Consider the following 27,881-nt stretch of genomic DNA (forward strand, 5'->3'; position numbering starts at 1 on the left):
TGACCAGGATGGTCTCGATCTCTTGACCTTGTGATCCACCCGCCTCGGCCTCCCAAAGTGCTGGGATTACAGGCTTGAGCCACCGCGCCCGGCTACAACGAAATATTATTCAGGCCAGGTGCCGTAGCTCACATCTATAATCCCAGCACTTGGGAGGCCGAAGCAGGTGGATCACTTGAGGTCATTGTTTGAGACCAAGCTGGCCAACATGGTGAAACCCTGTGTCTACTAAAAATACAAATATTAGCCGGGCATGGTGGCATGCACCTGTAGTCCCAGCTACTCAGGAAGCTAAGGCAGGGGCATCACTTGAATCAGGGAGGATGAGGTTGCAGAGAGTAGAGATGGCGCCGCTGCACTCCAGCCTGGGCAACAGAGTGAGACTCCATCTCAAAAAACAAGAAAACAATAAAATATTACTCAGCCACAAAAGGAAGTACTGATACATGCTACAACATGGATGAACTTTGAAAAACACTTGCCAAGTAGAAATCAGACACAAAAGGCTACACATTGCATGATTCCATTTATACGAAATGTCCAGAATAGGGAGATTGATAGACACAGAAAGTATTAGATTAGTAGCTCTGAGGCTGAGGGAAGGAATAGTTAGGACTGATTGCTAATAGGTCTCTTTTTGGAGTGATGGAAGTGTTCTGGAATTAGATAGTGGTGACAGTTGTATAGCTTTATGAATAACTAAAATCAACTAAATTTTACAGTTTAAAATGGTAAATTTTCTGTTGAACTATTTTTTCCTTTTGAGACAGGGTCTCACTCTGAATAAACAAACAAATCCAGAGTCACTGTGTCTAGCACTGGTTCCACAAACAGATAAAACTTTGAGCCCTTTCCTGTAACTTACTCCCTTCCCACAATTTTTTTTTTCCTTTAGAGACAGGGTCTTGCTCTGTCACCCCAGCCAGAGTGCAGTGGTGCTATCACAGCTCATTGTAGCCTCGAACTCCTGGGTTCAAGTGATCCTCCTGCCTCAGCCTCCTGAGTAGCTGGGACTACAGGCACACACCACCACACACAGCTAATTGTAAAAAAAATTTAGTAGAGACAAGGTCTCACTATGTTGTCCAGGATGATCTCAAGCTCTTGGCTTCAAGTAATGGAACTCCCGCCTCAACCTCCCAAAGTGGTGGGATTATGGGTGTGAACCACCTTGTCTGGCCTGTTATACAAATCTTATCTCTATTTTAAAAACTAGTTTGGTTAAATACACACCCAAAAGCCACCCCTGCTGCTGCAACTGCTGTAGTCCCAGCTACTCAAGACGCTGAGGCAGGAGGATCACTTGAACCATACACCCATTGTGGCTGCAATCTAAGGATCGAAAAGCCACCCCTCCTGCTGCCAGCCCTGCTTTTCAGCCTCCATGAAACTAGTCAATGGACGCTAGAACTCGTAGTTCAACTGCTGCTGCTACTGCGACTGCCTCTTGAAAAAACCAGTGAGTGGACGCTGAGCTGCTGCTGAAGAGTAACCCAAGGCTGTCACAAACCTGCAGCAACAACCACACAGCTGAGAGATGTCTTTGGTCTCACTTTCTCCTCCAAATTTTTTTTTTTTTTTTTTGAAAGAACGAGAAAGAGAAAGGGGGAGAGAGAACTGGAGTCTTGCTCTATTGCCCAGGCTGGAATGCAATCTAAAAATAGGTATTAAAAACCTCTTTTATGCCGATAATTGTGCTTAACAGCAGAGAAAGGAAGGAATAAGGGAAGAAAATAACACACAAACAGCCAATGAATATTTCATTTAAGTCTGTGAAATGCTATGCAAATGCTGAAGAGTGATTTACTTCCAATTATGTGGTCACTTTCAAAGTAGGTATAATATGATACTGAGAAAAATGGATGTTCTGTGGACCTGGGGTGAAGAATTCTATAAATATTCACTGAATTTACTTGTTCCAGGTCTGAGTTCAAATCATAGATGTCCCTGTTAATTTTCTATCTCATTGATCCGTTGAATATTAACAATGTGGTGTCAAAGTCTCCCGCTATTATTGTGCGGGAGTCCAAGTCTCTTTATAAATCATTAAGAACTTGTCTTATGTATCTGGGTGCTCCTATATTGGGTGCATGTATATTTATGATCATTGACTCTCGTTGTTGCATTGATCCTTTTACCATTATGTACTGTAATGTCCTTGTTTCTTTTAGTCTTTGTTACTATTAAAGTCTATTTTGTCAGAGACTGAAGTTAAATCTCCTGGTTTTTTTTTTTTTTTGCTCTCCATTTCATTGGTAAGTCTTCCACCAATCCTTTGTTTTGAGTCTTTGTGTGTCCTTGCTTATGAGATGGATCTGGATACAGTGAACCGATGGGTTTTGACTTTTTATTCAATTTGCCTGTCTGTGTCTTTGATTGGGGAATTTAATCCATTTAAATTTAGGATTAATATTGATATTTGTGAGTTTAATATTGTCGTTTAATGCTAGCTGGCTATTTTGCCCACTAGTTGATATACAGTCTTCATTAGGGAGATACTCTTTACCTTTTGGTAAGTTTTTGGGATGACTGATACTGGTTGTTCCTTTCTGTGTATAGTGCTTCTTTTAGAAGCTCTTGTAAAGCAGGCCTGGTGGTGATGAAATCTCTGAGTGCTTGCTTATTGTGAAAACTTTTATTTTTCCTTCATTTATGAAGCTTAATTTGGCTGGATATGAAATTCTGGGTTGAAAAATTCTTTTCTTTGAGAATACTGAATATTGACCCCCAGTCTCTTCTAGTTTGTAGGCTTTCAGCTGAGAGATCTGCTGTGAGTCTGATAGGCTTCCCTTTATGGGTAACCTGACCTTTCTCTCTAGCTGCCCTTAGAATTTTCTCCTTTATTTCAACCCTGGTGAATCTGGCGATTATGTGTCTTGGGGTTGCTCTACTTGAGGAATATCTTTGTGGTGTTCTCTGTATTACCTGAAGTTGAGTATTTTCCTGACTTACTAGGTTAGGAAAGTTTTCCTGAATAATATCCTGAAGAATATTTTCCAGCTTGGATTCATTCTCTTCATGACATTCAGGTACACCTATCAAACGTAAATTAGGTCTTTTCACATAGTCCCATATTTCTTGGAGACTTTGCTCATTCCTTTTTACTCTTTCTTCTCTAATCTTGTCTACTTGTTTCATTTCATTAAGTTGGTCTTCGACCTCTGATACCCTTTCTTCTGCTTGATGAATTCGACTGTTAAAACCTGTGCATACTTCGCAGAGTTCTCGTATTGTATTCTTCAGTTCCATTAATTCACTTATATTCCTCTCTAGATTGTCTATTCTCGTTAGGATTTCGTCAAACCTTTTTTCAAGGTTCTTAGTTTCTTTACATTGGGCTAGAACATGTTCTTTTAACTCACAGAAGTTTCTTATTATCCACATTCTGAAGCCTAAATCTGTTAATGGAATGCACTCATTCTCCCTCAGGCCTTGTTCCCTTGTTGATGAGGAATTGTGATCCCCTGTAGAGGGAGAGGCATTCTGATTTTAAGTATTCTCAGCCTTTTTACGCTGGTTTCTTCCCATCATTGTAAATTTATCCATCTGTTGTCTTTGTAATTACTGACTTTCAAATTAGGTCTCTGAGTGGACATCCAACTTGTTGATTCCCAGCGCCAGAATCTGAGCAACCCACTATGCCGGCCAAAACAGCAGTGTTAAGATTCGTGGTGCTTTTCTGCCCGGGAATCTCCAGTCTGCCTTCCTTCTTAAGTCCCTTTTTCAATCAGCTGAATAGGCGACTCTGCCTTCCCGGAGCTCCAAACGTCGACCAAAAGGGGACCCAGTCCCGTTTACTCTGCACCAAGAACCGCCGCGCCGGCCACAAGAGTCGCGCTGGCGACCTGTTGGTCTCTTCTGCTGGGAATCTCCTGGTCCGTGAGCAACAAAAATTCATCTGAAAGTGTGGCGTCCTCTTGTTCTCTGCACTTTCACTGGGAGCTACAATCCTGAGCTGCTAGTAATCAGCCATCTTGGATCTCTCCCCAATTTTTATATATATTGATGTAGTTGGTCAAGCTTAATTTTTTTAGGTTAAATTAAATTAATTAATTAGGTCAGGTGTAGTGGCTTACACTTATAATCCCAGCACTTTGGAAAGCTGAGGCAGGCAGATCGCTTGAGCTCAGGAGTTCAAGACCAACCTAGGCAACATAGCAAACCCTGTCTCTACAAAAATACAAAAAAAGAAAAAAATTAGCCAGATGTGGTGGCATGTGCCTGTAGTCCCAGCTACTTAGAAGCCTGAGGTGGGAAGATCACTTGAGTCCGTAAGCCAAGTTTGCAACCCTGGCTCTCTGGCCTGGCAACAGAATGAGACACTATTTCAAGAAATAATTATTTTAAATTTTTATTGTGAATTAGACAAATTATAGTTGTATATACTTATGGAACACAAAATGATGCTATGATTTGGAATACGATGTGGAAAAATTAAATCAAGCTGATTAATATATCATCACCTACTTATTTTTTGTGGTGAGAACATTTGAAATTTACTCTCAGTGATTTTGAAATGTACAATCATATACTATTGTATTAGGCCATTCTTGAATTGCTATAAAGGAATACCTGAGACTGGATAATTTGTAAAGAAAACAGGTTTAATTGGCTCATGGTTCTGTGCGCTGTGCAAGCATGGTAGCTGGCATCTGCTTGGCTTCTGGGGAGGCCTCAGGAAACTTTTATTCACAGTGGAAGGCAGAATGGCAGCAGGCTCTTAAGTGAAAACAGAAGCAGTAGACAGGTGGGGGAGGTGCCACACACTTTCAATCAACCAGATCTCCAGACTCATTATTGTGAGGACAGCATGAATCCATGTAGGATCCACCCCATGATCCAATCACTTCCTACCAGGTCCCATCTTCTAGCACTGGGGATTACAATTCAACCTAAGATTTGGGTGGGGACAAATATCCAAACTCTACCAACTATTAACTATAGTCACCATGCTGTGCAATAGATCTCCAAACAAGCAAGCAAGCAAACAAACAAACAAACAAACAAACATATTGCTCCTGAGGCTTTGTACCCTTTCACCATCATTTTCCCTATTCCCCTCAGCCCTTGGCCTCTTGTAACCACTGTTCTACTTTCGGCTTCTATGGATTCAATTGTTTTAGAGTCTACATGCAACTGATAATGTGGTATTTGTTGGTGCCTGGCTTATTTCACTTAGCATAATGTTCTCCAGCTTCACCCATGTTGTTGCAAATAACAGAATTTCTTTCTTCTTCAAGGCTGAATAGTATTCCATTATTTATAGATACATTTTCTTTATTTCTTCATCTGCTGATGGGGTAGCTTCCAATTTGTATGTAGAATGTTAGCTGCATGGGAGTCTAGGGAATAGAGTGTTTATCTTTGCAGTCTATGCAGTACGAGGAAGTGTTTGGAATGGATGCTGAAGGCAATTCACCACGTCTACACCAGTCTATGTTTTTGGACTTTTAGGGACCTAAATCCCTTCCTTAAAATGAGAGACCCCAAATCCCATCAGTCACACTGCTGATCCACCCTGGGTGATTATCATTCTTGTTCAGTTACAATTCTACTTCAACAGTATATAATCTAAACACTAAATTAACAAGTTAGCAACAATAATACATCTTACTATTCTAAGGAAAATATGGGAGGAGAAAATGAATTAATATCTGTAAATTACCACAATAGAGCAAGGAAGAAAACATGAAATGCTAATATAGTGCCCATTTCTCAACTTTTCATGAGTTAGTTGTTTATATATTTTTCTCCACTATCCATGCCATGATCCTTCTTCCTCAGCCAGTATATGAACTGGATTAAGTTCTTTATCTGGTGGGGTGAACCAAATCACAGAGGTAGACATTCTCTTAACTTCCACAGCGATTATCTCCTATCCTTAGAACATGTGTTTTACCAGGGCATTTAGATACCATTACTTCTTGCTTATGAGGGTCAAGAACATGTAGAACAATGTTCTTGGAGATGTGAGATGATTAAAGTGCCTGCAGATTAGATTTCAACAGAGCTGGAAGGGTGATATTACCCAGATGCAAGACAGTGTAATGTACCATTGACCCTGACAGGTGAAAGTAATCTGCTTTTGATGTTTTCTGCTATTCGGGCTAGAGAAAAAAGCATATTCCAGGTCAGTACTCACAGCTGCATGACTGCAGGTGCTAGGGGCAGGTGTTGATTTGCTTCATAAAGAGATTATATCTAAAATATTAGCTACAAATCAAGTCCTGTATAGGTCAAACGAGTAAATTAAATGTGGATATAAGAACCATCATTCCTGAAATTTCTCATTCTTTGATGTGGACATTAATATTCATCATTCCCTCAGGGATGCATTATTGCTTTTGGTTTATGATTTTGGTGGGGACGGGCAATTCCAAGGGTTCCCTTTGCTCTTCTTACCACAATAGCTTTCACTCCGAGTCAGTCAATGTTCAGATTCTACGAGTCATCGAGTATGTCTATTACAACTGTGCCTACAGGAACTGGGAAATAACCACAGAATGAGTATGTGAGATTGATGCAGGCCAGAACTCCTTTCTATCGCCTGGCCCCCATATATTAGTTTGCTAGGGCTTCCATAGCAAAATACCACAAACTGGGTGACTTACAAAACAGATATTTATTGTTTCACAGTTCAGGAAGCTAGAAGTTCTATATTTTGCAGAGTTGGTTCCTTCTGCGGGCTGGAGGGAAGAATCTGTTCCATGCCACTCCCAGGTTCTGATAGTCTACTGGCAATTCTTGGTGTCCCTTGGTTTCTGCTGCATCAACCCAATCTCTGCCTTCATCTTCACATGATGCTTGGCCTCTGTGCATGTCTTTGTATTCAGATTCGCTCCCCTCTCCATTTTCCTGTTTTTTTTGAGATGGAGTCTTGCTCTGTTGCCCAGGCTGGAGTACCTCAGCTCACCGCAACCTCCGCCTCCTGGGTTCAAACGATTCTCCTGCCTCAGCTTCCTGAGTAACTGGGACTACAGGGTGCGTGCCACTACACCCAGCTAATTTTTTGTATTTTTAGTAGAGATGGGGTTTTACCGTGTTAGCCAGAATGGTCTCAATCTCCTGACCTCGTGATCTGCCCACCTTGGCCTCCCAAAATGCTGGGATTACAGGCATGAGCCACTGCGCCCTGCCTAGATTTCCCCTTTTTATATGTACAACAATCCGTATTGGATTAGGAGGCCACGCTACTCCAATATGGTCCTGTAGCAATCCCATTTTCCAAATAAGGGCACATTTTGAGGTACTAGGGGCTAGGACTTCAACATATGATTTTTGGTGGAGGGGACAGGATTCGACCCATAACACCACAAAAGCTTCTAACTAGTGGACCACAAAGGCTTTTTAGGTCTAGAAGATTTATGATATAGTTATGGTGTTATTGCTGGGTGCTTCCTCCAGGATACCCTCTACCCCTTTTTTCAAGGACTTCAGCTCTGAGAATTGAATGTCAGTATATTTCCATTTTGGTGACTCAAAACAGGCCTCTATTTGCCAGACCGGAAGATTTGTTTTGTGTTCTATAACCCAAGTAGGACCTTGGTAGGTAACCCATATATTTCATCACTCCAGCACTGTTGCCTTGGTACTACTCCCTGGCCCCTGGCACTGCAGGTCCCATCATCCCTTTACGATGCTAGCATCTCTTAGCTTCATTTCCAGCCTAGGGGAGGTACACACTACACATTTTTCAAGATAAGGTGTTTCCCTTATTTATGTACTTTCAATTCCTTGCTGAAAGGAATAACCTCTTGGCAATTTTGCAGGGCAAAATTTGGAGGTAAGTATGTCACACATATAAAAAATCTGCAAGTCAATATTTCTAGCATGGTTATTTTACTGATTGATTGAGACAGAGTCTTGCTCTGTCACCCATGCTGGAGTGCAGTGGCCCAATCTTGGCTCACTGCAACCTCCGCCTCCCAGGTTCAAGAGATCCTCATGCCTCAGCCTCCTGAGTAGCCGAGACTACAGGTGTGCACCATCATGCCCAGCTAGTTTTTGTATTTTTAGTAGAGACAGGGCTTCACCATATTGGTCAGGCTGTTCTGAAACTCCTGGCCTCAAGTGATGCATCTGCCTCGACCTCCCAATATTCTAGGATTACAGGCTTGAGTCACCATGCCCGGCTGATTCTCTTTTTTTGAGATGAGGTCTAGCTCTGTTGCCCAGGCTAGAACCCATCTAGCAGTGGGATGGGGTGCTAGATGGGGCCTAGCCTGGGCAACATGGGGTACAGTGGCACCATCATAGTTTAGCGAAGCCTACCATTTTATCATTTTCCAATGGCAACTAGATCCACAGTATTTCCTTCAAATGCAGCTTAGTCATAACTAATCTAAGCGGCCCATCTTTGAGGGCCTGTTGCCAGTAACCACTTTTGGAACCAAACACTGTATTAGTCAGGATTCAGTAACTGCAGAAAACAATACCCCTCTACCAATTTTAAGTAGACAAGGATTCAATACAGGTAAATTAGGTGCTTACAAAAGTGTTGCAAAGCCTGGGCAACGTGGCTGTAGGCTGGACCTCCAGGGGATTCCCAGACCTGGAATTAGACTTCCATGTAGGCTGCTACCTCTGCCACCACAGGGGAGATGAGGAATTAGGAGGCCACTAAAGGTTGACTACAAGAAAAAATATCACAAACTGCTATCTATGCATCCAGACACCCTTCAACACCCACAAGCTACTAATGGATATTACAGTGCAATTAAAGAAACCTAAAGTCTCTACATCTTGCAGGAGCAACAGCCAAAGTAGCTAAAGATAACCTCTCAATCACTTCTCCTTCCACATCTTGTTTGTGCACTGAATTGGCAAAACTTAACCTTAGGTTACGTTCAGAACCTTGGTTTCAAGGAAGTCCAAGACATGGACTTCCTTGTTTAGTTTTCCAGCCTGTGGGTAACCCCCCATATAGGCACCGAGCAATGAGAGCTAAGCAGAACCCTGGCAGTCAGGGCTTGAGGAATATCTCACTTTATAGTGTTACTACTCAGCTATTTCCTTTTATATAATCCTTTACATAATCATATATTAGTTTATAGAAATAGGGCTTGAAGCCTCCCTTTATATAATCCTCTATATATAATCATATAATAGTTGATAGCATGAGTGCCTAAAGAATATTTCCCTACATATATACCTATGATTATATCTTAGTTCATAATCGGAGGAATGCCTAGAGTGGACATAGTACAGAGCATGAATTAAGGAATAAGCAGCTTATAATTGGAGGAATGCCTAGAGCAGACACAGTGCAGAGCATGAATTAAGGGCAAAACAGTTATACAAGGACAAGAATCCATGGCCCAGGTGGCAGCGTTCAGTATCGTAAAGATATGCACTGTATGGCAGGCTTGGGGTGAGGGCCACTCCTCCTGACAAAGGAATTGTAGGACCTTGCTCCAGTTCTTGTGGAAGGCTGCCCTCAGAACGGCAATCCACCTTGGGGACTGTGAACTTTATCAGCTCTTGCTACTGTGCTGCTCGAAAAGCATCTTCCCATAGAATCCATTGGAAGCTGACAGAAGGTGGCGGTAACCTTGACAGCTCTGTCACTGCTATGTGACTTAAAGCATCCTCCCATAAATCTTAGAAGTAGTTTCCCATAGATAGAAGTATTGCACACTGTACCCTCTTCACTGCGCACGGCCCACCTTCAAGCCTTGGTGACCTAATGGGGGTGGACCCCTTACTGCACATGGCCCTTGCCTTCGTGGAAATGGGCCCCTTGCTGTGCACTGTCCACCTCCTGGCCTACGTGACCTAATGGGTGTGGACCCCATGTTTTATTGCTCACAACCCTATCACTATCCTGAAAGATTATTTCACTCACTGCCCTGCCCTCTAACCTACACACAATAAATATTCATACTTCTGGACATTAGCGGCCTCGCCTGACTCCCCTTATAGGTGGCGTGGCCCCCCGAGCCCAGCTGCGTTTTTCTTTGTACTTCTGTGTCCTCTTTATTTCTTAGATCCTGCGCTTCAGCACAGCATAAGGCTCACCCCACGACCCTGTGGGGCACTCAGCCCTACATCTGGCTCCCAATGTGCTCTACACCAGCCTTTGCAGTATAAGAAGGTACATTAAGTCAGAATAAATGATGAGTATTCATTTACCATATCCACAAGCTTCTTCACATTGACCTGTCCAGGTAGTACTAGTGATCAGATGTGCCCCCTCCCAGTTTTAGCCCCTTTGAAAGCTGGCATCTGTCTGGCTTTGAAGATTACCTCTTCCTGGATCTGTCGGGCTTTGAAGGTTACCTCTTCCTGGCCCAGAGAAATCTAAAATTTTCTTGTCTTCAGAGTTGTTTTGCTAATCTACACAATCTTGCCCCAGCTACTTCTTTGACCTAATCCACTACTCTCTCACCTTGGTCACTTTGTTTCAGCCATATAGGCCTCTATACTGTGTTTTTATGGTAGCAGACCAAGGATGCTCTACCAAAGGGCCTTTGTATTATTCCTCATGTCTGGTATGTGCTTCCCCTAGATATTCACATAGTTCTCTTCCTTGCTCCATTAAGTTCTCTAACAAAATGGAACCTTATCAAGGAGGCCCAACCTGGTCATGTAAAGTAGTATCTACCACTCTGTCTTCCCTATTTTTCTTCAGGGTACTTATCCTCAATCCAGATTATATCTGATTGCCCTCTCCCACTAGAGTCTAAGTTCCATGGGGACAGGCATTTTCTATTTTAGCCATTGCTACATCTTACACCTGAAATGCAGTAGGTATTTCAGAATGAACAAAGGCTGTATGAAGAGGAAATTAAACTTTCTATTTTAACTTTTCTAATGCACTACTTGTGTTCGCCTTTAGGTGGCGATGATGGGCCTTTTCATCTGCTAATGTGTTGCTAAAGATGAGAATAAATTTAACTTTTTCATAGCCTCTGGCCTAGGGGTCTAGGCTTCCTTTCTTAGATTATATCTAAAATCTCCTTTAACTCACTTCTTCTTATTCCTGCAGGAGGAAAAAACATGCGCCCTTACCAAAAACATTTTCGGTATACCCTCTCAGTCTTTACAACCCATTAACTAGGATCATCATCTGTTTTGGCTAAGTGAAAACAGACTCAGAGAATAAAACTGCCCAAATCTCACCGCTGTAGTTAAGTGGAACCCAGACAAGAAATATAGGTTTGGCCATGAACTACTGCCCCTTCAACAGACTTCTTTGATTTCATCCAAGTTAATTGTTCTCTTGAGGCTTCAAGAGAATTCTGTTTTGAGTTGATAATTTGCATTTCAAGAGCTCTCCAGGCTGTGTCTTTTTCCAAGTTCTCTTTTTCACACAAGTATACCCCCACTTCAGGGAACGTTTTTCCAGAGATCCAAAGTTCACTAACAGCATTTTCTGTCCTAGGTGCAGGGAAATGTGCTAAGTCTGGCTGCAGTGTCCAAGAGATAAGCATCTTCCAAGCTGGCTGTTATCCAGATTTGTCATCCTCATTGTAGTAAAACACTGGCCAGGAAGACAAAAGTGCATCTGTGAAAGGAAACAGAAAGCCACCTGGTCCTCAGGGAAAGGAGGATTTCAATTCTTCCTCTGGGCCCAGAGCTAAGGTGATAAGAGGTTTGACATTGGAAGCTCTTTAAATACAATCCTAGGACCTGGCAAGGTGGCTCACGCCTATGATCCCAGCACTTTAGGAGGCAGAGGTGAGTGAATCACTTGAGGTCAGGAGTTCTAGACCAGCCTGGCCAACATGGCAAAACCTCGTCCCTACCAAAAATACAAAAATTAGCCAGGTGTGATGGCGTGCATCTGTAATCCCAGCTACTCGGGAGTCTGATACATGAGAATCACTTACACCCGGGAGACAAAGGTTGCAGTGAGCCGAAATCATGCCACTGCACTCCAGCCTAGGGGACAGAGCCAGACTCTGTCTCTAAATACATAAATAAGATCTGAAAGTTGTGGAAATTAGGGGCATGAAACTAACTCATACAGTCCAAGTAAGTCACTGCAAGATTTAGAATCTTACATCAGGTTTCATGAGTCTTCTAATTTTCTTGCTATACTGTATATAAGCTTTCATTTCTTAGGACATTATTTTATTTTTGAGACAAGAGTCTCGCTCTGTTGCCCAGGCTGGAGTGCAATGGCATGATCTCAACTCACTGCAACCTTTGCCTCCTGGGTTCAAGTGATTCTCCTCCCTCAGCCTCCCAAGTAGCTGGAACTACAGGTGTGTGCCACCATGCCCAGCTAATTTTTGTATTTTTAGTAGAGATGGGGTTTCACCAGGTTGGCCAGAATGAACTTGATCTCCTGACCTTGTGATTTGCCCACCTTGGCCTCCCAAAGTGCTGGGATTACAGGGGTGAGCCACTGTGCCTGGCCCGTTATTTTATTTTTTATTTTTACTTTATTTTTGAGATGGAGTTTCATTCTGCTGCCCAAGCTGGAGTACAGTGAGCGATCTCAGCTCACTGCAACCACTGCCTCCTGGGTTCAGGCGATTCTCCTGCCTCAGCCTCTGGAGTAGCTGGAATTACAGGCATGCGTCAGGCATATAACTAATAGCTAACTATAATGCAGTAAAGGGTAGATAAAACTTTTAAGAGTAAATTGCACAGCTGCCGCTAGAGGGCAAACAAGGTTAGTTTTAATCTACTGCTTTCCTATTCCGCTGACTCAGCTAATAATTCTTCAGTCTGACTACAGAGTCCAAAACAAGCCTAGATTTGCTTCCTGTCATGAGAGGAGTCATAGGTTTATAGATGACTACTGTGGTTGGATTTGAATACAATCCTTCTTCCCTGGGATTAGAAAAATTCAGGTCTAGAGACTGTCAAAGATGGTGCTCTGTTTCAAACACTTGGCTCTGTAGGACTATCTAAGCCAAGGAAAATGAGGTAAGTTGAATTATGACAGAAATCTTTATTAAAATGTGTCTTTCGGTAATATGTTTAGCATTCAATATACACACATACATATGTACACTCTTTGACACACCTCACAGATTGCCGTCATCAGTTTAACCAATAAATTAAAACTAAAAAGAGGGAGGGGGAAGGGGGACTAACGGCAAACTTTTCATGTTTTATCTGGTAAGAAATTGTGAATTTCTCAGAATTTCCCTGGGGAAAACCGGTGACCAGAGAATCTTTGAAATAAAATACATAAATCCCTACCCCTTGAAAAAAAAAAATAAAAAAAAATAAAAAAAAATTCCAAAAGATGCAGTAACAAGTGTGCTTCTCAGAACAGGAGCATTCATTCCATTTCATACTCTGGCTTCTGTACCTTCTGGCTTCAAGAAAGTTTGTCCCTCAGCTAGGGCAGAGAGGTTCATTTGGGCACTTGGGCTCGGTACCCCTTGGGCTTTGGGGGTCGAGGGGCAGGCTGCAGTATGGGAGCGGGGGGAGCCACACTCATCTGAGGTGATGTCTGGCACATCATCTGACTGTGTATCAGAGCTCTCTAGGTCACTGCGGATGCTTTCAGGCTGGGCCAGGCTGATGTCCCAAGGTTTGCTGGCCAGGCAGTCTTTCTGTTCACAGCTTTGGTGTCTGCAGGGGGGATCTTCTTCACTGCCTCCACCACCAGTACCTTCTTCTTCATTCTCTGCCATCTGAGCATGCACATGGAGCGAGTCCTCCGTGCTGCTTCCACTCACCAGCTGATAGTGGCTTGGTTTGGCTTCAATGTCCACTTGGATTTCCATATTGTTGCATTCTCTGTGGAGACAAAATCCACTTTGCTGAGTCATGCATGGGTCATGCTAAACCTGTTGGTAAAAGCAGTTTGTGGGTTCAGGATTAGGAATTTCAAAAGGATAGGTAAATAGTGAACTAGAGCTCACGTTTTACAAAAATAAAATTTTAATTTAACACTCAAATGAGATGGGAGACTGGATGTGATGGTTCATGCCTATAACCCCAGTGCTTTGGGAGGCCGAGGTGGGAGGTTACCCTGAGCCCAGGAGTTTGAGACCAGCCTGGGCAACAAAGTGAGACCCTGTTTCTAAAATAAAAAAATTAGCTGAGCATGGATGCACATGCCTGTACTTCCAGCTGCTCGGGAGGCTGAGATGGGAAGATTGCTTTAGCCCAGGAGTTCAAGGCTGCAGTGAGTTATGATTGTGTCACTGCACTCCAACCTGGTTGACAGAGCAAGACCCTGTTTCTAAAAAACATAAAAATAAAAATAAATGAGATGGAAAAGAGTAATTAGATCCTTTTTGCTGATTTAACTATATATGTACATGCACATATACCTCAGCCAATCTCTTTAAACATATAGAAAGAGCTTCCAAAATCCAACTAAGGGTCAGAGCCCCACACTAGCTTACTCAAAATATAAAAGTAAAAGCTTTTTACTACTATACCACAAGTAGAAGAAGCCAGAATACCTACAGTAGGAGTACCACCATTACACCATCCCAGATATACTAGTTTCTCAAAATGAAAGAGAAAGAGGCTATGGGAACCCTATCAAGCAAAGGGCAAGCAGAAAACCTAGACTCACAGACATCAATGAACACCAATCTAGCTCTTTAAGTTCCATGTTATTATACACTGTTGCAATAGCCAAGAAAGACCAAAAGAAAAAAATGAAAAAAAAATCTAAAAGGAAGAAAGAAAAGACATCTCTAAAAATCAAGTGCTAACAAGAAGAATCAAGAGATGTCGAACATGCCAGTACCAAGAACTTGCTCAAATGAATTCACAGGTTACACTATACATCCCACAAAATAGTACACAGAGCCCTACCATGAGGCACTCAACTTCTGAAGACCTAGTACCCAACCAAAAAATGCAACCTCTCCTGGACATCTGACTGTTCACATACCTGTCCTGTGGGTTGTAGGAACTGATTATGGAACCGGCCATAGCACGAGTGCTTGCGTTGTCACTAATTGCACCAAGACTGGCTGTGTCTTTGGGGAAAATTTCCTTTTGGACATCGGCTTGAACTTCTAACCTGTGTAAAGAGGGGACGTTCAAGTTAATATAAGACCTGGGTATTCCATGACAGTCTGCTTCCTGGCACACATCTTGTCCATTATTCTCTCGCAAATTGTGGTTATCTGTCTGATCTTCTCCAGTTGTCAAACAGCGCAAAAAGATGCCTATATATTTTTTCTCTTAAACATCTATTGAAATCATCCCCTCCTTTCTATCCCCATAGCTACTGCTTTACTTCAGGTTCTCATCATCTCCTGCCTGAATGACTACATTGGGCTCCCTCTCCAGTAGCCCTTAAGTCCAAGTCAAACAGCCTCTAGTATAGTGCCAGTGTGAACAAAGACCCAATCACTCTAATAATTCTCTAACTCTTGGCTCCCTACTGCCAACAGGCATTTAAGGTCTTCCTGATCTGCCAGGAGACTCTGTCCCGTTCCATCATTTACTATAGGTCTGAAATCATAGTCACTCTGAATTTTTTCTTTATTTAAATACCTATACATTTTATACTTCCATGACTTTGCACATGCTATTCTGTCTCTCTAGAACTTGTCTACCAAACTTACACTCAGTCCTTAACAACAAAGGAAATATCACTTCCCCTCATTATCCCAGCAAACCATTCATTTCTTGCTAAGTGCTCCCACAACACCTGCTTACTTATTATTATTATTTTTTTTTTGAGAGGGAGTCTCACTCGCCCAGGCTGGAGTGCAGTGGCACAATCTCAACCTCTGCCCCTCAGGTTCAAGCGATTGTCCTGCTTCAGTCTCCGAAGTAGTTGGGATTACAGGTGCCCGCCACCATACCCAGGTAATTTATAAATTTTTAGTAGAGACAGGGTTTCACCATGTTGGCCAGGGTGGTCTCAAACTCCTGTCCTCAGGTGATCTGTCTGCCTCCACCTCTGAGGTTGGGATTACAGGCAAGAGCCACCACCCGGGCCCTGCCTACTTATTATATCAATTTATGCATCTCTCACTCCTCTGTTAACTCCACCAAAGAAGAGACCACAACTCATTCACACTTCACCTTCCCTGCCTGGCACATAACAGGAAATCAAACATTTAACAATCAAATTACCTCCAGGGCATCATGAGACTGAAGGACATAAAGGAGCCAACCTCTTCCCTCCTCTTGGAGCAGCAAACTTTGCAAATGGTGTCTCAGAGCTCATAACTATTTCCTTTCTTGGCTTCAACACCACTTTGTTGCACACTTAAGTATTTCCTCATAATGGGTTTCACAGTCAAACCCATCTGACTCATTCACTTCCTATAAAAGAAAGGCTTACACAGAACTAGAACAGCTGGACTGGCTAAGCTGCAGTTTCAGCAAGTCAGTCTCCAATTATGTCTGTCTGCTTATTTACAGGGCTGTTGGTTTTAAGAAAGCACAGCAGTGGATACGCCAGCATGTGGGGGCGGGATCCCCTGACAAGAGACAACCAGAGTCATGAGATGCGCAGACAGGTCAATAGCAGCCTGCAGCTGCACATTCAAGCAGCCTCCATCCTACTGCCTGAGCCTTTGCTCAGGTGCCCTTCAAAAATGTGCCAAGGCCCAGGGAAATGAGGGAGTTCAATGGAAAGTACATAGTGTCAGAGACCTGAGTTCTAGTTTCAAGTCTGCCACAGAATTACTCTGAGTTGGAAGAGTCTTTCAGAAAGGCCACCTACTTAGGTGGGTCTCGATGCTGGGTCATGCAATGGCTGTGCTAGAATCACCCAGGGAGTTTTTTCAAAACACAGACCACCCGCTAGGTTCCACTCCAGGAAATTCTAAGTTATTCATTCTGGGATAGGGCCCTGAAATCTATTTTTAAGAGGCTCCCAGGTGACTGACAGGCACTCAGGTGTGAGTTCCAGTCCACCTGCCATCTGTTGCTTGAATCCTTCTAATAGCCAAATGGCCATCTGGTCTCACTGTAAACATTTCCAGGGATACGCAGCTCAGTATCTACTAAGATACCCTTTTTCCTCTTTGTGCTTTCCTGCCGCTTTTCCCTATGTTCTCTTTTTTTTTTTTTTTTCCTATGTTCTTTATACTGAACCAAAATTAGTTTCCCTTTAGCTTCTGCCAAGTCATCTTAATCTACCTCTTGGTATGAGGCATAAAAGTCTAATCCTTTTCACAGCTGAAGGTCCTTCAGACAGCTGAAGGCAACCATATCCCTACCTTCCTATCCTGCTTTGTTCCACCTTTACCTCTTGGTAGGTCTTTCTGCTCCAGTGCATTCAAGTAACTGCTTCTCAGGCAACATGGTATGCTCCTCTGAAAATATATGCTCTGGTCTGCCTAACTAGTGAAATGACCAAGCAAGTCACAATCTTTTTAGTTAAATACAAAGCTTTATGTATTTTCGACACAAGTACATAGAACTGATTTTCCTTATCAAATGGAAATATAAAGGTAATAAGGATCGCAGTATCAATAAACCAGCTAGGGCTCATACCTATAATCCCAGCACCCTGGGAGGCTGAGTTGGGAGGATGGCTTGAGGCCAGGAGTTCAAGACCAGCCTGGGCAACAGGGCAAGACCCCATCTCTATAAAAAATTTGAAAAGTTAGCTGGGTGTGGTGTGTGCACTTGTAGTCCCAGCTGCTCAGGAGGCTGAGGTGATAGGATTGCTTGAGCCCAGGAGGTTGAGGCTGCAGGCGGCCATGATTGTGCCACTGCACTCCAGCTTGGATGACAGACTAAAAAAAAAAACCAAAAACCCACCCCCAAAGCCCAACATCAATAAGCCATAGAACAGTATAAATGCTACTGAAAGCCAATGACAAGCCTAATGGAGAACACAGCTTTAGAATTTCTATAAAAATGTCTGCTCTCCCTTCCTGAAGCAGGCAGCATCAGGTAGTCAAGGGAGAATCTGAAGTCAGGATTATTCTTTACATAGAGGCAGCGACGATGCAGTGGAAAGAACACTGAATTTTGCATAACTGATGTAACCTTTTTTCTAAGCTTTTTTCCTATTTGTAAAAGTAAAATAAAAACAAAAAAATAAACTAAAAACAGCAACAATTAAATCAAAGCAAGATGATATATGTCACAAGCCTGGCACAGAGAAATGGCTCAATGTGTTACTTCTTATAATTCTAACCATTTCTGTCAGAAATTATCTATTTGTTTACCTGCTGTATTTTCCCTTGCCACTGGAGAGAATGCCGCCACTCAGTGTGCCCCCTGAGAGGGCTGCAAAGCTGGCTGTTTCGCTGTAAGGACCTTGCATAACACTGAGTCCATCTGTAGGGCTTCCACTAGTGCTCAATACACTAGTCAGGCCTTCGATGCTGCTTTCCCCAATGCTGGGATTCTTGAGGGCTCGCCAGGCATCTGCCACTAGGGACAGAACCAAACATCTCAATTCAGGACAGCAGAGTATCAAAACAGTCAGTAGGGCATTTTCCTGCAATGACTCATCAGGGTACTAATGTGTTCACTTAATAAACAGGTACTGTGTACAGTCACCACACATCAGGTACTTTAACATTATGTTCACATTTAATCCTCCAAATAAGTAGGCATTAATAGCCTCAATTTTAGATGAGAAAACTGGAATTTAAAACTAAATGACTTGTCTAAGGTCCTCTGATTCCAAGTCCACTATTCTTTCCACTACACTGTTGCTTCCATGTAACCAAATATGATTTAAAAAATATGTTTAGATCACATGCTGATTTTTTTTTTTTTTTTGAAATGGAGTTTCGCTCTTGTTGCCCAGGCTGGAATGCAATGGCGTGATTTCAGCTCACCACAACCTCTGCCTCCGGGGTTCAAGCAATTCTTCTGCCTCAGCTTCCCGAGTAGCTGAGATTACAGGCATGTGCCAACATGCCCAGCTAATTTTGTATTTTTAGTAGAGACGGGGTTTCTCCATGTTGGTTGGGCTGGTTTCGAACTCCTGACCTCAGGTGATCTGCCCACCTTGGCCTCCCAAAGTACTGGGACTATAGGCATGAGCCACCGCGCCTGGTCATGTGCTGATTTTAATAGGAAGCTTCTAGTAGAAAGCTAGAGAAACCTTTGGGGATCTCTGTGCCCTATGTTAGTTACTATGGTAAAATAGAAGCCACATTAAAGTAGAAGTCAGAAGACTTGCTCTTGCCTCAGCTCTGTGAAGCTCTTAACAGATAGTGAGACAAAAGGTTAAAGAAATTCCCATTTAAAATTGTTCGCAGTTACAGATCAAACTCCTTGTTTTACCCTTTCCCCCCTTTTCTCACTAGTGTACTTGACTAGTCAAAAAAAAAAAAAAAGAAAAAAAGAAATTCCCTTTTAAATGGGGATAACAGCCCCATCCTCCTTCATCAGGGAGCTGTTTGTTGTAAAAAGCAAGTGAGATAACCGTGTAAAATACTCTGAAAATTATGAAGTACTGTGCAGATATAAAGACTTTATTACAATCACTACTACTACCAGCATACTTGGAGTTACTTGGAATCCTACTAGTTTGTACCTACCACACAGAGGCAAGTACCAGGGGAATTAACCTAATAACTTTGGAACAAAGAAATGAAAAGCTAAAAATACTTTACCCCCTACAAAGCTCATTATCCAAAGTAATCCAATGACAATCTCCCTATAAAATGTGCTGAATTTTACTGACTTTTATCTTGTGTATCATAAGTTCAAATGGAAATAAACATCCTGCTTTTTACCTGTGATTGGACCATCATCTTCATCAAATTCAATTTTCACGCCTTTTCCGTTGGCTGTGCTAACTCCACAGCCACCTCCACGACAAAGAGAAATGGGCACAACCCCATAAACATAAGCCAGCATAATGGGGACACCAATACCTGGGTGAAGAGAAGGAAACATGTCAACAGGCCATTAGGTTGCAAGTGCCCTGAATTCTTCCCAGCCTGGGCATGGACAAACCGCTTTATAAAGAAAGAAAGACAGAAAATGGCTATCCCAAAAAGGTTGCTTGGTGTAACAGAATGATGACCAGACTAGAAATAAGAAAGGTCTGGATTAGATTCTTGGCTCCATTTACTAGCTTTATAACCTTGGACCTATCTTCCCAGGGTTGTCAATAATCAAATGAGAATGTAAGTACTGTGCCTTTCACAGTAAATATATGTTGCTTTCATTTTCTCCTCTTCTAATCACTGCTGAAATGCTAACCCAATTGAGCCAATCAGAAATCAAATATTAAATAAATGACTACTGTCTGGAGTTTAGGATCTCCGCAGGATGTTAATTCCAAAATCGTACTGCTGTGTGAAGTAGAATGGCTTAGCTGTTAAGAGCACAGGATCTGAAGGCAGATTGCCTTGATTCATGTCCCAGCTAAGTGACCTTGGGAAAATTACCGCACCTTTCTAGTAAAATTGTGCTTCCTTTTGTGAGGATTGTGAGGATTAAATACATGCAAAAGTCTCAGAACCACTCCTGGCACATAAAGAGCCACATTAAGTGTTAGTTACACTATTATTATTCTAAAATAAACTCTTATGCCTCCCAAAATAATGTGAGGCATTAAACAAACCAAAACAAAAATAATTTTGTTTTGTGAATTTCATGGCAAGTAGAGGAGAAGGAAGACAAAAGGTGAAAACTAGGGCTTAAAATAAGTTTCTTTAATTCAGCCTTTTCTATGTGCCCAATGGAGTTCTAGGCACTAACTTAAGAACAAAAGATCACACACTCTAATATAATTTGGTGTGGCTGAAAAACTAAAAAATAATCATAATCATGGTGCCTAATGGAGTTAACTATCAAGGTAGATTGGCATAAAATGCAGGAGTCTTTGAGAAACATCTGGCCATCTGGCTAAACTGCTATTGTCAGAAAGCTGAGAGAGAAGAGGTGTGGTCCTGACTAGCTTACCAACACTAACTGCAGCAATAACTGGGGATGCAATGACCGACAGAGTCACTCCTCCTGTGATAGCCAAATTTCTCTTGTGTTTGGAGGTTTTCCTTCCCTCATACCTGCTATGAATCTAAGAATAAAAAAAGAAAATCCAGGTTAGCAGGTTAGGACATCAATCTTTTGCCAGAGGAAAAAAGGACAGGTGAATATTCACTTGTAAGTTACCTATATTAAAACATATCCTCCACCCCAAATAGGCATCTTACAACCTAACTCAGACCTGGAAGATATAAACTAATACAGACAAAGTTAATCCAAAAAGAGACAAAATAATTCAGCAGAATGAAATAAGCATTTTGCCTTTTTCTTTTTCTTTCTTTCTTTTTTTTTTTTTTGGAGTCTCTCACGCAGGCTGGAGTGCAGTGGTGCGATCTTAGCTCACTGCAACCTCTGTCTCTCTGGGTTCAAGCAATCCTCTCACTTCAGCCTCCCTAGTAGCTGGGACTACAGGCACACGCTACCATACCCAGCTAATTTTTCTATCTTTTTTTTTTTGGTAGAGACGGGTTTTTGCCTTGTTGCCCAGGCTGGTCTCAAACTCCTGGGTTCAACCGATCTACCTGCCTTGGCCTCCCAAAGTGCTAGGCCACATATTACAGATGTAAGCCACCATGCCCAGCCCAGCATTCTACCTTTAAGTCACTGAGATAAGCCAGGCCCAGGATGTTAATAAGAACTTTAAGATCTCATGGGGGTTTATGAAAATCCATTTAAGAAATTAAGGTTATTTTTATCTAAGAACCAGTTGGTTTTCAGGCAGCTCTGAACTGTAGCTCCTTCCCATTTCCCTCAAACCTTTACCAACAAACCTAAGGTTGAAACAAGCACAGAAACCAGCATGTCTTTCTTACCTTCCTTCCAACATAAACAGGAATGCCAATGACCATGGCAGGAATGGCAATGCCAGCAATGAGAGAAATCCCCACTGGAGCACCAATCAACGTGCCCAGTTGCCAAAGAATTTTCTTCTTACGGCTCCATGGCTTCTTGCCCCAGAATGTACAGCCAGAGGGGCTGCAGGGGAAACAGACTGAAGTTAATGTCAACATTACAAATTCAGCTATTGTTATCAGAGGGCTTGATAACAGCAGCAGTCTTCTTTTCAATAAGAGTGATTAACAGAATAGGTTACAAGAAATGAATACATTACACAAAGGAGAGCAAAGGACAAGGCCAGACTATTAGAGCTCTGCACTCTTTAACTTTTTTGGTTGTTGTTATAAAGACAGGCTTCCAGACTTGAAACTCCTTTTCTGTTCTTCTCTGCTGAATTCTATCTTCCCCAACCTACCAAAACTGATCTAGCTTCCATGAGTGACAATACTTGGGATTCTGCATAGTCTCATGCACTTGCCATCCCATCCAGACACACTGCACCATGTAGCTAATGAATGCTCTGATTTGTGTAGTTTTCTTAGCATATGTCCTACCACACCTAATAGATACTGCAAACCATGTTTCTGGGAGAGGATATAAAAATATCTCACCATACTCTTTGTATCAGCTTGGTATTCTGAGTTTGGCTACTTTTACTTTCAGTCCTTCTGTGCCCAACCATTTTTGCCCATTCTCTCTGTGCTATCTTCTCTACTAGATGGGAAAAGCAATTTTGAAAATAGGGATCATGGCCAGGTGTGGTGGCTCATGCCTGTAATCTCAGCACTTTGGGAGGTTGAGGTGGGTGGATCACAGGGTCAAGAGAGGGAGACCATCCTGGCCAACATGTGAAACCCCATCTTTAAAAATATAAAAATTAGCTGGGTGTGGTAGGCCGCAAGTAGTCGCAGCTACTTGGGAGGCTGAGGTAAGAGAACTGCTTGAACCCAGGTGGCGGAGGTTGCAGTGAACCGAGATAATGCCACTGCACTCCAGCCTGACAATAAAGTGAGACTCCGTCTCAAAAAGAAAAAGAAAAAAAAAAAAATAGGGATCACATCTTATTCACCTCTATGTCCCCAATGACTAGTACATATAAGGACTCAAATGTTTGACAAATTGGAAATGAAGGTGGTGTTTCATTCACACAATGAATGTTTGTTTGTAAATATTAACATTTTGTTTGTAAATACGAACTCCTCCAGAACAATATTTTAATATTCACTCAATGAGGCTGGGCACAGTGTCTCATGCTTGTAATCCCAGCACTTTGGGAGGCCGAGATGGGTGGATCACCTGAGGTTAGGAGTTTGAGACCAGCCTGGCCAACATGTTGAAACCCTGTCTCTACTAAAAATATAAAAATACAAAAATTAGCCAGTGTGGTGGCGGGCACCTGTAATCCTAGCTACTTGGGAGGCTGAGGCAGGAGAATCACTTGAACCCAGGTGGTGACAGTTGCAGTGAGCTGAGATCGAGCCACTGCACTCCAGCCTGGGTGACAGAGCGAAAAAAAAAAAATTGTCTTAAAAAAAAAATCACTCAATGAATTCCTTGGAAACTCACTAAATGCAAAACGCTATAAAAAGGTCACAACTCTAGCCTCAAGATACTTACAGTTAAGTAAGATAAGACATGTACGTGAAGCATATGTTGTACCTGAGCGAGTCAAGGAGTGCGCCACACTCTGAGAATGAATTATGAGTCCTTTATTAAGCCGGCAACCGAGTGGCTAATGCCCAAAATTCTCTTGGCCCCAAAAAAAAGTTAGGTGGTCTTTTATACACTAGTTTTAACAGGAAAGGGGGGGACCTAGTTGAAACAAAGTTTTCACAAAGGCAGAGCAAGCAAAAAGTTAAAAAGAAAAACTGATACATAAGAAATAAAACAGTGCCAGGTGTGAGGAGTACAGCTGTCATGAAAGACATAAACTTAGAGTCAAGGCAGTCTCTGGGCACTCACTGCAGCTGCACTTCCAGGCTCTGCTGATACCACTTTACTCGGCCTCTTATCAATAAAGTCACTCTGGGTGCCCAGAGTCAGTCTGACCTTGTTTTATACTACAGTTATATACTTAATGGGGAGAAGGTTACTAAAATGAAGAAGCCAAGATGGAGTCTGTTCAGCTCAAAAAAGGGTAACATAAAGCCTGAACAGCTTTTAGTCAGGGAAAAGGATACTGTAGTTAGTTTTAGCTGGCAAAAAGCAGGGTATCACACATAAAGTACTGATAATACTTATGACAAAAGATAAAAGAAAGTCAAAGAATGAGGGAGAAAAAGGAGAGGCAATATGGATGAAATGGCATTTAAGTGGTTCTTAAAGAACAAGAACTGAACAAGTTGAGATAAAAGGAGGATACTGGAAGGCGGGCAGAAAACATTCTAGGCAAAGGAAAGAACATGAACAAGTATAGAGGCAAGACAGCAAAAAGGGAAGAGCAAGTCCAGACTACCTGGAATATGGCATGTATAAAAGCAAAGAAAGAGGCTGAGCATGGTGGCTCATGCTTATAATCCCAGCACTTTGGCAGGCTGAGGCGAGTGGATCACCTGAGGTCAGGAGTTCAAGACCAGCCTGGCCAACATGAAACCCCATCTCTACTAAAAATACAAAAATTAGCCAGGCATGGTGGTGGGCGCTTGTAATCCCAGCTATTTGGGAGGCTGGGGCAGGAGAATTGCTTGAACCTGGGAGGCAGAGGTTGCAGTGAGCCAAGATCACGCCACTGGACTCCAGTCTGGGTAACCAGAGGGATTTTCCATCTAATTAAAAAAAAAAAGCAAAAGCAAAGAAAGGTAAAAAGATCTAGAATAGTGGCTGGTGTAAACATAAGAGAAGCCTGTCAGAGGACCTTTTCACAGCTTTCTTAATCTGTAATGAGAGAATGGCTGTGTCTCTTTGACATCCTTTTCCCTAATCAGTAAGAGAATAAGACTACTAAAGCAGCAGATGCATTTCCCATCTTACCTGAGGTAATGCAAGTCTGAGATCTCTTTCATACAAAGCCAGCAGAATTCACAGCCACACACTGCACAAGTCATGTGATTACAGCTTCCATCATTCATCTTGATAATGTAAGCACTGCATCGTGGGCATGGCTTGATGTCATCTGCTATGAGCCGGGGAGGAAGAATGGGTAGAAAAACATCCGCAGTTAAACTCAGTTTGATTTAATTATTCCAAGGAGTATATGTAAGAAATAAGGCAGCAGTCAAGAACCCTTCACTGAACCCTCCAAACTGTACAACCCACTTTACTGGAAAATTGGCTATGTCTAGACCTCAGGAATTTTCATAAAATGAATCCTGTCTTATATTGAGCTGCCCATCCCAACAACTGGCATCTTACACAGCACTTAAACCACACTCTAGCAAGGAGACTTCCTTAGGGAGAAAGATGTTTCCAAGAAAAATAAATTTCTACCAGTTAATAGGCTGGCAGATTTTAAAAGAAGAATCCTACAGAAAGAATAGCCTGCAGCCTAGAATTAGCTTTATTTTATTTATTTATTTTTTTTTTGAGACTGAGTCTTGCTCTGTCACCAGGCTGGAGTGCAGTGGCGTGATCTTGGCTCACTGCAACCTCCCCCTCCTGGATTCAAGCGATTCTCCTGCCTCAGCCTCCTGAGTAGTTGGGACTATAGGCGTGTGCCACCACATCGGCTAATTTTTTGTATTTTTAGTAAAGACCCCCTTTCACTGTGTTAGCCAGGATGGTCTCGATCTCCTGACCTTGTGATCCACCTGCCTCGGTCTCCCAAAGTGCTGGGATTATAGGCGTGAGCCACTGGGCACAGCCAGCTTTACATTTTGAAAAACTTAAGTTTGGGAAATTTATTTTTCAGATTCAACCCGTATCATAGTGATTTGCCATTAACACAGCCCACAATCCCTTCCCATAATACTTTCAAATTCAAAACCTAAAAACAATTGGGTATGCTATGTAGCATATACTTGATAATTTTCACAGCAAGCTATGAACTATCCTAATAAAATGACAATTTAGGAAATTATGCTATGTCAGGAAAAAGTAAATGGCAAATCTTTCCTACCAGCCTCTCCCAAATGACATCAGTAAAATAAAGTACAAAGTAATAAATCCACTGACATTTTAAAATAGGTTTACTCTGACTTGTCAAGGTTGGAGCCAAATGTGTGACATTCCTCCTTTTAAAGTTAATCATTAATCTATACTAATATTGTTTCCTTTTATTCCATCTGTACTCTACTTCCAAAGGCAGTGATGCACTTACAGCTTGAAGGCAAACAGTATAGGTTTAATACTAAGTAAATGTCTTTCTGTTCACAATTAAAGTTTTGAAAAAGCCCTTGGCAAAACAAAACGAACTAATTGCTCTCCAATCTGAGACATATTACTAAGAAAGTAGGAACTACACAATTCAATTTTGTTGCATTTCAATTTTATATGGGTTGGATAACCTGTAATTGCCAGAGAGAGAAGCTCTATCTCTATTATAATATTGAAAGTATTACCAAATGATATTTTCTGCTCTCTGATCCTTTGGAGTACACTTGGGTTATACAATAAGATAATCTCTTTCAGATTTGGGCTCACATCATGAAATACCAAATAAAGAGACAATTAGATAATGCCAACTTATACCTGGTCCAGATTCTTGCCCGTAACTGAGACCTGAAGTGTGTTTGGTCCGAACTCGTAAAGTCTGGGCCCTCTGTTGACGGGCCATATCGCATGTTTGATTTGGATGCCATATCTGCTTGCAGTGGTAGCAGAACTCGGTCTGGCAGCCTTCCCTCTCACAAGTTAGCTTCGGGCAGCTGGCACAGCCATAGGCAATAACAGCATAACTAGGTAAGGAAACAGGAAGTGATACCAGTAAGGTAAGAACGATCTAACCAAAAGAGACAGTATTCATCACTGTTAACACTGGCACTATCCCACTATCACATATGATACAGAGAAAAGAATACACACACACACACATAAGCACATTTGACCAACTGTAAAATATATCCCATGTAAGAAAGTAAATTTCCTTTTTTTTCTTTTTTTGAGACAGAGTCTTGTTCTGTCGCCCAGGCTGGAGTGCAGTGGTGCAATCTCGGGTCACTGCAACCTCCACCTCCCGGGTTTAAGAGATTCTCCTGCCTTAGCCTCCCTAGTAGCTGGGATTACAGGCGCAAGCCACCATGTCCTGCTAATGTTTTTTGCATTTTTAGTAGAGACGGGTTTTACCATGTTGGCCAGGCTGGTCTCAAACCCCTGATTTCAGGTGATCCACCCGCCTCAGCCTCCCAAAGTGCTGGGATTACAGGCACAAGCCACCATGCCCAGCTGTAAGTTTCTTGAGATTCTAAAAACACAAATCATTTATTTCCTTTAAAACATGGAGGTGGAAGAGGAAGATAAAAATGGAAGTGGAGTATCATATTTATCCTGGATTTCCAGCATTTATTCAGTCATAGCTGAAGCTGCTTTAGGAGTAGTTTGTCATAGCAAGTTTCATAAATAACAGGGTACAAAACTATTTCCTTTTGACAGTTTGCTATATTTAGAGAGATTAGTATTTGTTTATATGAAGGAACAGAACATTAGTGAAATAAAGAGCTATCACAAAAACTAAAGCAAGTTTCAAGTTTCTTTTTTCTTTTCTTTTTTTTTTTTTTGAGATGGGGTTTCACTCTGTCACCCAGGCTGGAATGAAGTGGTGCAATTTTGGTTCACTGCAACTTCCGCATCCCAGGCTCAAGCAATCCTCTTGCCTCAGCCTCCAGAGTAGCTGGGACTACAGGTGTGCACCACCACACTTGGCTAATTTTTGTAATTTGTGTAGAGATGGGGTTTTGTCATTTTGCCCAGGCTGGTCTCAAGCTCCCAGGCTCAAGCAATCAGCCTGCCTCAGCCTCCCAAAGTGCTGGAATTACAGGCCTGAGCCACCATGCTACTTTTTCATTCTTAAGTTCCACAGCAAAGTTGGTCTGACCGTAGTCACAGAGACAATAACCCTAAATGGACTTATGATCAGCATCTCCTCTTGAAAGTTCATCTTATCTTTCCATACTTTTCCAATTCAAATCTATACTTTGAAATGTCTTGATAGGCTCCAGAATACAAGAACACCATGCCTCTATCTTATACATTAATAGCATTAAGTCCATACCTCCCTTTCTCTCTTCTGACACTTTTTTTTTTTTTTTTTT

General features: G+C 42.1%; 1 protein-coding gene across 5 annotated transcripts in view; it reads right to left on the minus strand.

Annotated features, from left to right (window-relative positions):
* Positions 1-12,884: 12,884 nt before the first annotated feature.
* Positions 12,885-27,881, minus strand: part of RNF19B (ring finger protein 19B) — a 34,551-nt gene continuing 19,554 nt past the window's right edge. The window contains exons 2-9 of one of the 5 annotated variants that reach the window (XM_017527971.1): positions 26,323-26,528; positions 24,667-24,808; positions 21,672-21,834; positions 20,776-20,890; positions 19,599-19,739; positions 18,072-18,279; positions 14,819-14,950; positions 12,885-13,704 (exon numbers count right to left, since the gene is read on the minus strand). In XM_017527971.1, the coding sequence (XP_017383460.1) occupies positions 13,251-13,704; positions 14,819-14,950; positions 18,072-18,279; positions 19,599-19,739; positions 20,776-20,890; positions 21,672-21,834; positions 24,667-24,808; positions 26,323-26,528 (1,561 nt within the window). In that variant the 3' untranslated portion in view covers positions 12,885-13,250. Of the gene's footprint in view, positions 13,755-14,818; positions 14,951-18,071; positions 18,280-19,598; positions 19,740-20,775; positions 20,891-21,671; positions 21,835-24,666; positions 24,812-26,322; positions 26,529-27,881 lie in introns of all 5 variants that reach the window. The other 4 variants (XM_017527974.1, XM_017527970.1, XM_017527973.1 and 1 more) reach the window with 4 other exon arrangements.

Source organism: Cebus imitator, unplaced genomic scaffold (assembly GCF_001604975.1).
Source record: "Cebus imitator isolate Cc_AM_T3 unplaced genomic scaffold, Cebus_imitator-1.0 Scaffold51, whole genome shotgun sequence".
Lineage (NCBI taxonomy): Eukaryota > Metazoa > Chordata > Mammalia > Primates > Cebidae > Cebus > Cebus imitator.